The sequence below is a fragment of the Trachymyrmex septentrionalis genome, unplaced genomic scaffold (assembly GCF_001594115.1).
Source record: "Trachymyrmex septentrionalis isolate Tsep2-gDNA-1 unplaced genomic scaffold, Tsep1.0 scaffold51, whole genome shotgun sequence".
Classification (NCBI taxonomy): Eukaryota; Metazoa; Arthropoda; class Insecta; order Hymenoptera; family Formicidae; genus Trachymyrmex; species Trachymyrmex septentrionalis.
The window spans coordinates 3,584,871-3,594,401 of NW_017305683.1; the positions used below are offsets into that span (position 1 = coordinate 3,584,871).

At 32.8% G+C, this 9,531-nt stretch overlaps 2 protein-coding genes across 2 annotated transcripts in view; one reads left to right on the forward strand and one right to left on the reverse strand.

Moving 5' to 3' along the window:
- Positions 1 to 2,654: 2,654 nt before the first annotated feature.
- Positions 2,655 to 4,883, reverse strand: LOC108751643. The gene has a single exon (XM_018491927.1). The coding sequence runs from the start codon at positions 4,881 to 4,883 to the stop codon at positions 2,655 to 2,657; it is 2,229 nt and encodes a 742-aa protein (XP_018347429.1).
- Positions 4,884 to 6,222: 1,339 nt separating this feature from the next.
- The window catches only part of LOC108751644 (cytochrome P450 4V2-like), a 7,445-nt gene continuing 4,136 nt past the window's right edge, over positions 6,223 to 9,531 (forward strand). Inside the window, exons 1-2 of the mRNA XM_018491928.1 lie at positions 6,223 to 6,318; positions 7,967 to 8,073. Of these exons, the coding sequence (XP_018347430.1) occupies positions 6,288 to 6,318; positions 7,967 to 8,073 (138 nt within the window). The 5' untranslated portion in view covers positions 6,223 to 6,287. The remainder of the gene's footprint in view (positions 6,319 to 7,966; positions 8,074 to 9,531) is intronic.

Genomic DNA, 9,531 nt, shown 5'->3' on the forward strand with positions numbered 1-9,531 from the left:
GAATAATATATGCAACATATTGATCCGTATCAATGTTATATATTCTGAAACAATGTTCTATCTTTATTATTAAAGACAGAATATTGTTACAGAATTCATGCATTAATATAATATAATAATATAATAGATATAAAATGCAATATATTGCATATGTTAATATGTATTTTTGTTTGTCATTAATTAACAGTTAAATATAAGGCACATTCTTTTATGTTTCTCACTTATGGTTTTAGTTTTAGATTCTCTAATCATTTTTAAGTTTATTATTGTATTCCTCTTTTTCGGTTTCGGTGTCTGTAATAAGATTTTTATCAAATAAAGTGATATAATTAACCTAATTTAGATACTTCTTCACTTGTATAATTAATTATACAATTAATCCTAATTGATTGTCTGTTATTGTATTAAATATTTATAAGGAAGAAGGGTAACTCAATATATTATCGTCCATTCATATTCGATGTCCGGTAGTGGCACATGTAAGATATTACACAGAATTAATACTCTTAAAAGAAACTAAGATTAATTTGAGAAAGTTTGATTCTACCATTCCGACGACATCCGATTAGGAAATATTACAACAGGAAATATTTTAACATATCACAGTTATGATGATTGCATAGGAATTATGACTTTTTTGATGCTGAATTATTTTGTTCAATTTTTGTAGCATTTGTTTAAATATGTTATGAATGACGCAGTATCTAAAGAATTTTTGTTGTATTTTTGTTAACGCTAATTGAAATAACAGATTGTGTTCAACTGCTGCCCGATTTTTTCCAATATATTATATAATATGTAGCATAAATATCCAGCAAATATGTAACATAAATATGCATGCTTTCGGCACGTCTGACTATCTAGGTAGTTGACCGCTGGTAGCTAAACGCATCTCTTATTTCTAACTTATTGTTTATACCTACGACTATGAAAGTTTAATTTGAATAGTTTGTTGTCAGTCAAATGTTGTGGCTATATGTCAAGTCTTACAATGTCTTAAGAATATAATTTTTAAAGAAATTTTTAATAAATCCTTGTTCAAACAATTCTAACATGTTAGTCACATACCATCTAAATAAACTATAGAACTAATAAATTGAAAAAATGAAAAATATCTTGTATAAAACATTTTCAGACAGCGCGGTTAATAATAAATAATTAACAAAAAGTAATTAATAAATAAGATGAATCAAATCATTAACTATATAATAATGCCAATAAAAGCAAGGGTAAGAAAACTAATACAAAAAAGAACAATAGATTCTTTTTTACTATATCATTTATTCCAGGAATATCAGAGAAAAGAACGAATTTTTTTAGGAGCATTAATATCATAAGCATTAACAAATTAGGCAAAATTATTAGAGTAAGAATTAACTTTCAATTTGGTCACGCACTAATGTGGTATACAGAATAAAGATTATAATGCTACATATGTACATAATTAATATTTCTTTTTATGTGATTTCTATGTTAATTTATTCTCTTTTTCAACATCCTTTTCGTCTGACCTAAACGAAGCACGGTGCCGAGCCCGATCACGAGGCGTTATGTGGGCAATCACGCGTCCTTCCAATGGCGAAACGAAAATATACACACGAAGGAATGCTATTATTGAATACCTACATATTCGGCGACAACGGTATCTCGAAAACACTTACTCTCTGCGTGGCCTACCAAGGCTAATATGTTTCGAAATCCAAACACAAACCATTTTTTGTTTTTTAATAAAAATCATCTATAAGTCGTGAATTTCTTTCTTCGTCTTGTATTTTTACTTCATCTCTCTTAAAGTCATGTGAAAATTCTTGTCTGTGTTTTATTATGACAGGATGTTAATTAATATTTCTTTTTATGTGATTTCTATGTTAATTTATTCTCTTTTTCAACATCCTTTTCGTCTGACCCAAACGAAGCACGGTGCCGAGCCCGATCACGAGGCGTTATGTGGGCAATCACGCGTCCTTCCAATGGCGAAACGAAAATATACACACGAAGGAATGCTATTATTGAATACCTACATATTCGGCGACAACGGTATCTCGAAAACACTTACTCTCTGCGTGGCCTACCAAGGCTAATATGTTTCGAAATCCAAACACAAACCATTTTTTGTTTTTTAATAAAAATCATCTATAAGTCGTGAATTTCTTTCTTCGTCTTGTATTTTTACTTCATCTCTCTTAAAGTCATGTGAAAATTCTTGTCTGTGTTTTATTATGACAGGATGTTAATTAATATTTCTTTTTATGTGATTTCTATGTTAATTTATTCTCTTTTTCAACATCCTTTTCGTCTGACCCAAACGAAGCACGGTGCCGAGCCCGATCACGAGGCGTTATGTGGGCAATCACGCGTCCTTCCAATGGCGAAACGAAAATATACACACGAAGGAATGCTATTATTGAATACCTACATATTCGGCGACAACGGTATCTCGAAAACACTTACTCTCTGCGTGGCCTACCAAGGCTAATATGTTTCGAAATCCAAACATTCCGCTCGCCTCGCTTTCATTTAAAGCGAAATATCCTTATACATCTACTTGTACAAACAGTTTATATTAATTATTACATAAGCGTAGCTAATAACATAATAATAAGGCCTTTGCCGCCCGCCATGCAAAGGGCGCGTACATTGAAAATTAACATGAGTTAACGCTTAATGTTAGTTATCGGGATAGTCCCGCCCGCCGTGGGACTATCGTCCATCGCATTAACTGGAAGAGGGCACAATTTATGGATGGACCGCAAAAACGACGAGGATGCGCTCTTTATTTCGCAGACGCGGACTAATCCGTCCTTACCAGGAATGCATTTGGTAATTCTACCTAATGCCCAACGCGACGGCGGTAAGTTGTCATTCTTAATAAGGACGAGGTCTCCGACCCTAAAATTCGGATGGGCTAATCGCCATTTAGAACGCTTTTGTAGAGTGTTTATATAATCTAATTGCCACACCTTCCAGAAGCGATCTCGCATGCGTTGGACGAGATGATAACGCTTCAGACTAGTGGAAATGGCCGAAGGAATATAAGGTTCAGGCAATGACAGAAGTGGAGCACCGACTAAAAAATGACCCGGGGTCAAATAACTCAAATCATCACAGTCGTTTGAGAAACCGGCGATAGGACGCGAGTTAACGCATGCCTCGATTTGACATAATAATGTTTCTAATTCCGAAATCGTTAGTGTGTGAGTTCCTACGATGCGACGAAGATGGTACTTTATGGATTTTACTCCGGCCTCCCACATTCCTCCAAAATGGGGTGAAGAGGGCGGAATAAAGCGCCATTCTATTTCGTACTCCAACATCTTAGCTTCCACAGCCGGATTTCGTAGAGCTGAACGAAATTTTTTAGCTAATTCGGCTTGACCCCCTTGGAAATTGGTGCCATTATCGCTTAAAAGCTGGGCAGGAACCCCACGCCGTGAGATGAAGCGACGAAAAGCATCAAGAAATGCGTTAGTCGTAAGGTCATGTACCAACTCTATATGTATTGCACGTGTAGTCATACAAACGAAGACTGCGATATACATTTTCCTCGAGTGATGTCCTCTACCAGGCAGTGCCCTGGCCAATAGAGGCCCAGCGTAATCGATACCCACACTGCAAAATGGACGCTCACAACGAAACCGTATGGAGGGAAGGGGTGCCATCTGTTGTTGACCTAAGTTCGCCCTATATCTCGTGCAAATCACACAATTATTAATGACCGAACGTATAATTAACTTGGACCTAATAATCCACGACTCTTCACGTAAAAGGCGCGCGGTTAATGCATTGTTACCGTGCAAGGAGCGAAGGTGAGCGTGCCGAACCAGGAGAACCACTAATGGACAATTAGCCAGGATGATCGGAAATTTTTGTTTAAAATTCAGTGGAGAATGCTGCAGTCGTCCTCGCATGCGAATAATCCCTTCCTTATCCAAATAGGGATTCATAGTTGCCAAAACACTAGAGCGGGGAAGCTTTTCACCCCCTTTTAGAAGCTCCAGTTCCTTTTCAAAGGTCTGAGCTTGCATATATTTGATCCAAAGGTTCTTGGCATGGGTTTGCCAATTAAGGGAGCTGATCTCCTTACCGTCTTGTCGGCGAAGGCGAGAAATAAATCGTAAAACTAAGCTTGTAACTCGAATTAGTTTACCCCAATCAGAAAACCGAGAAGCTAACTCCCAATCCTGACTACAAGTTACGTGTACGCTCTTTTTGCAATTTTCCAATTCAATAATTTCCTCATTTCCGGATGGTTCCAGAGATGGCCAGTCTCCCGAGACGAGCCAGGGAGGGCCATGCCACCAAAGAGTATTATTTATCAAATCGGAAGCGCGTAGCCCACGAGAAGCTAGATCCGCTGGATTATCTTCGGACGGAACATGGCGCCACTGAACTGTAGGACATCGACATTGAATGGCCGATACTCTATTTGCCACAAAAGTTTTCCAATTTGATGGAGGGCTTCGGATCCACGCAAGGGCTACGGTGGAGTCTGACCACGCATACATCGGAATATCACAATTCAAGCGTAGAGCGGAAGCAACCCACCTTAAAAGTCGTGATAATAATTCAGCCGCGTTTAGTTCGAGCCGCGGAATGGACAAAATTTTAAGTGGAGCCACCTTGGTTTTGCTGGTGAGAAGAAATGTTTCACTAGTTCCCTCTCGAACCACTCGCAAGTAGATCACTCCAGCATAGGCCTTCTTTGAGGCATCGGCAAAACCGTGAAGCTCGACGTGACATGTAACGGTGCAGATCTGGAGCCAGCGGGGCAAATGAGCTTGCGCTAAATTTTGCAAATCCTCACAGAATGAGAGACAATCATGGAAGATTGGATCAGGCAACTTACTATCCCAAGCAATTGATAGTGTCCAAATTTGTTGCATTAATATTTTACCTGCAACAATGACCGGAGCTAACCAGTTTGAATTTAAAAAAATAGCATAAATCTTCTAGATCCAATTATTCTAGTACAATATCTATAGTGTGACATTTCCCTCTTTTCAATAGATCTTATTGTTGACATTATAATTTACATGTCATTGATGCTCATATATCATAACTATCGAAGCGATAACATCTTTAAAAGCGACTCCAACGTAGCATACTTATGTAAATTAATAATTATGTAATTTATAATTAATTATTAATAATTGAAAATTAATAAATCTTACATAAGATTATTTATACAATATAATATACAGAAAATCTTGCAATTTAATGAGAACTATATGGCGTAGGAAGTCAATAACTATTGTTTACACGTCGTGAGTTAAAATCGACCGAATGTTGTAAGAACATTTTTACTTAGGAATGAGAAACATGCCTTTTGAAATATATACAGATTTTATTAATTATTATTGTCCATAATTATTAGATGCACTGAAGATGATTCAAATTGAGGATCAAAATGTATTGCGATATTGCGATATAGTCTAGTGACTTTTATTGAATAAAATTTATAAAAATACACTAAAGTCTTGTGTCGGTTCTCTCTCTCTCTCTCTCTCTCTCTCTCTCTCTCTCTCTCTCTCTCTCTCTTATTGGCATTTAAATTATATTGTTAATCAAATTATTATTGCTCTGGTGACAGCAATATGATTGCAATTGAAGAAAAACTTATGCTAAGCACCTATTTCTTTTATTATACCAATCAACGTTTAATTATCTGTTCAACTGATATAAATGGAATATATCACCTCGATGTGCTAACATAACAACTTTTTATACTTGCAGATTAATTTTTCTATCCTATTTAATTAAAATTTTCATTTTAATGCAAATAACTTTGCACGTAATTTCATAAAAATTTGATATAAGAAATGTAAAACAAAACTATTTTTTCTGCTAAAGATAATATACATAGTAATTTATTTAAAATTATAATTTATAATTGTCTTAATTTTTTATTCATGAAGATGCATTGATTATTGTCTTACTTGAGATGTTATCAGATACAAACCCAGGTGTTCTCTCATACTTGTTTAACGTTCGATAAATAACAAGAATGGAATGACCTGGATGGCACTCGAGTGAAAATCTGATTATAGCTTTGAATGGGAGGGAAAACATAATAAAATCGTCACAAAGTAAGCAGCATTTGCAGTACGAGAATATACTTATTAAATAGTATTACTATTTCACCGTTACTTGGAACAATGTTGTTTATTATTATTGTACTAAGTTTAATATGTGTCGTGATAAGTTATTTTGTTCAAGATTGTTATTTGTTTTCCTCTCGAACCGTGAAATCGTTACCTGGACCTATAAAACTACCATTTATCGGTAGCATGTACCATTTTCTACAACGTAATTCCGAGGGTAATAGATTTGTTCAATTTATTAAAGATTATATAATTAATGTAAAAATTTGTTTTAAATTAAATCCTTCAGAATAAAATTTATTGCAGTTAACTTTATACAATACATTAGTTCACTATTATAATGATTAGAAACAATCAAATTCAATATTTTATAAATATCAATTAATTAAATATCTTTACATCGTTTTCATGAGCACCTACTATTTGTAAAAATAAGATATGTAATTACCAAAAAGTTAATACCAAATAAAATATATCAAATTATTAACAAATACGCTACTCAACAAAATTAAAGCATTACCTGTTCCATCCTGTAAAAATAAACAAATTTGGAGATAGAATAACTTTGTCAAAAATCATCGTATCGAGATTTTTAAAAAAACATTTTAAAGCTTGAAATCTCTACTTTTCAAATCAATAAACCTTAATGATATTTTGTGAAGTTACATAAATATAAATAAAGATGCATCAGATCTTAAAAATTTATTATTAATTATTATTTCGAAATTTGCCTATTTTTGCAGAGTGGAACAGGTGGTGCTTTAATTTTGTTGAATAGTGTATATTGAAAATTGCATCAAAGTTTAATAGAATGTCATGATATATTTAGGTTTAAATTTTTTAGAAGTACTTTTAAATGTGTATGTAGATATAACAATAAATTTAAACAATATAATAAAGGAGGAGTCTCTATAAAGGTCGATTTTGGCACCTTCCAGATTTTGTTCAAACACATAAAAATCTATTTCTTGAGGTATTTATATTCAATTATAATGATTTTAGCTTAAACAGAACGATGGTGTTGCCACAGAAGTCTCTATAAGACCGGTTTTCGGTCTATACCAATTTTATTTTAAATAATCGGAAACGTTTTATTACTGTAAGAATTATCGAAATCAGGTGACTTTAGCTTAAACGGACGTATTTGACACCTGTTATTTTATCTTGTAACTAATCAGTCCTACATTTACCATCAGTCCAACATTCTTATGGTTTTAATCTTTTTGGCGTATTTTATAGACATACGTATTATTTTTTAAGCTTCTCTACCCGTATTTAGCATTACCCAGGATCAATGACGTGGATGTCTGATCCCTTTTATTTCGTCTCCTCGAAGATTAAACGTGATTAAACGTGAGAGGCGAGGGGACTAACGTGAATGAAGCACTCTAAACGTGAGAGGCGAGGGGACTCATGTGAATCAAACACTCTAAAAGGGATCAGAAATCGTCCATGTCATTGATCTTCGGTAATGCTAAATATGAGTAGAGAAGCTTCCCAGATAATACATATGTCTATAAAATACGCCGAAAAGATTAAAACCATAAGAGTATTGGTGATAAATATAGGGCTGACCAGTTACAAGATAACAGGTGTCAAATACGTCCGTTTAAATTAAAATCACCTGATTTCGATAATTCTTACAATAATAAAACGTTCCCGATTATTTAAAATAATATTATAGAGATTCCTATGGTAACACCATCACTCCGTTCAAGCTATTAAAATCACTTTAATTAAATATAATTGACCTCAAGAAATAGATTTTTATGTGTTTGAACAAAATCTGAAGAGTAATCGGCTCCATATGGAGACTTCTTTTGCGAATAATCTCACAACTATATATATGCAACAAAACTTTTCAGATTTTTTAAATGTTTGCATTAAGTTCACTGAAACTTATCCATCTCCATTCCGAATATGGATAGGCCCAAAGTTAATCATTACAATATATGAACCGGAACAAATAAAGGTAGAAAAATAACATTTACATTCTGTCATATATGAATATTTATCAAATTATCTATTTTATATATACAAGAGGTGTTTTCTGTAACTTGATTATTTAAAATATATCTATTATTTATGAGGAGAAAATACCACTTATTCGATTCAAAGATGCATATTATGATGAGAAATTTTTCTCAAGATCATTTTTTTAGATCAAAGTCACCTTTTTAAAATGGAATTATGATTTTTGCACAATTCCTCTAATTATTTTGCATATAAAAGTATTGTAGTGAAGGAAAATAAGGTAGTGATATAAAGAAATCATTTATAGTTTATGAAATATTTTATATTATAATTTAATACTTCAAAATAATTAGAGTAAATAATCATATTGTGTAAAAAAAATCATATAATTCCATTTTAAAAGGTAAAAGTAAAGTCTCAAACAATATAATGTTGAGAAAAATGTTTTGCTCATCATGATATGTGCCCCTTTGAATCGAATAAGATTCTCCCCAATAAGAAATGGCAATGAAATCGATATCGAATTGACATCGATTCAATGTCGATTTAATGCTTTCGATGTCAAAAAATCGACATCAATTCGATGTCAATTCCATTATCATTTCTCACTGGGCTCTGTGATATTTTCTCGTATCATCAAAACGGAGATATTTTAAATGATCAAATTATAGGAAACACTCTGTATTATATAACATGTCTATATAGTGCAAAAACTGCTACAGCGACTTCAGTACATGAAAACAAGTCATAAATGTCTAATAATCATGTCTGATTTCGAACGTTTCGGAGTTATGCGAATATTAAAGTAAAAAAAACATTTTATATACGTAGTATATGTTGTTTAATATTTATTATTCTATTTAATGCTAAAAAATTCTTCTCTATTAACATCGACATACTTTCTAGCACAAATTAATAAATTATTTCGGACTTTTAGAAAAATATTTGAAGTTTTATGATAATAATATCGGTAGCAATAAGTATTATTTATCATAATTGTTCTGAATTCTGAATCTCATTTTGAGAATGAATGAAAGGTTCTAGTTTATGAGAATAAGATTCAATAATTAAAACATTAGAATAAAAGACATTAAATAGCATTTACTTCTATTCATGTTTTCTTACTTCAATATCCTGTAACTCTGAAACCGCTCAGAATCAGGTACACGTTTATTAGACATTTTTGACTTTTTATGTGCTAAAATCGCTGTTTAAGCACTGTGTATGGAGGAACGTCTTGTATAATACATTTTATATAAACAAATATATATAATGAGGTTCGAAAGAATCTATCAGTGAAAAGTGTAAAAAAGTCCATCAGAGACTACATCAACTATTCGGATGCACAAAAATTCTTTATTTTTCGTGTGAATGTAACAAAACAAATAAAATATACGTTTCAACCCTTCAATTCGGGTCCCTATCAATATAAAATATAAATTGAAATTACATAATT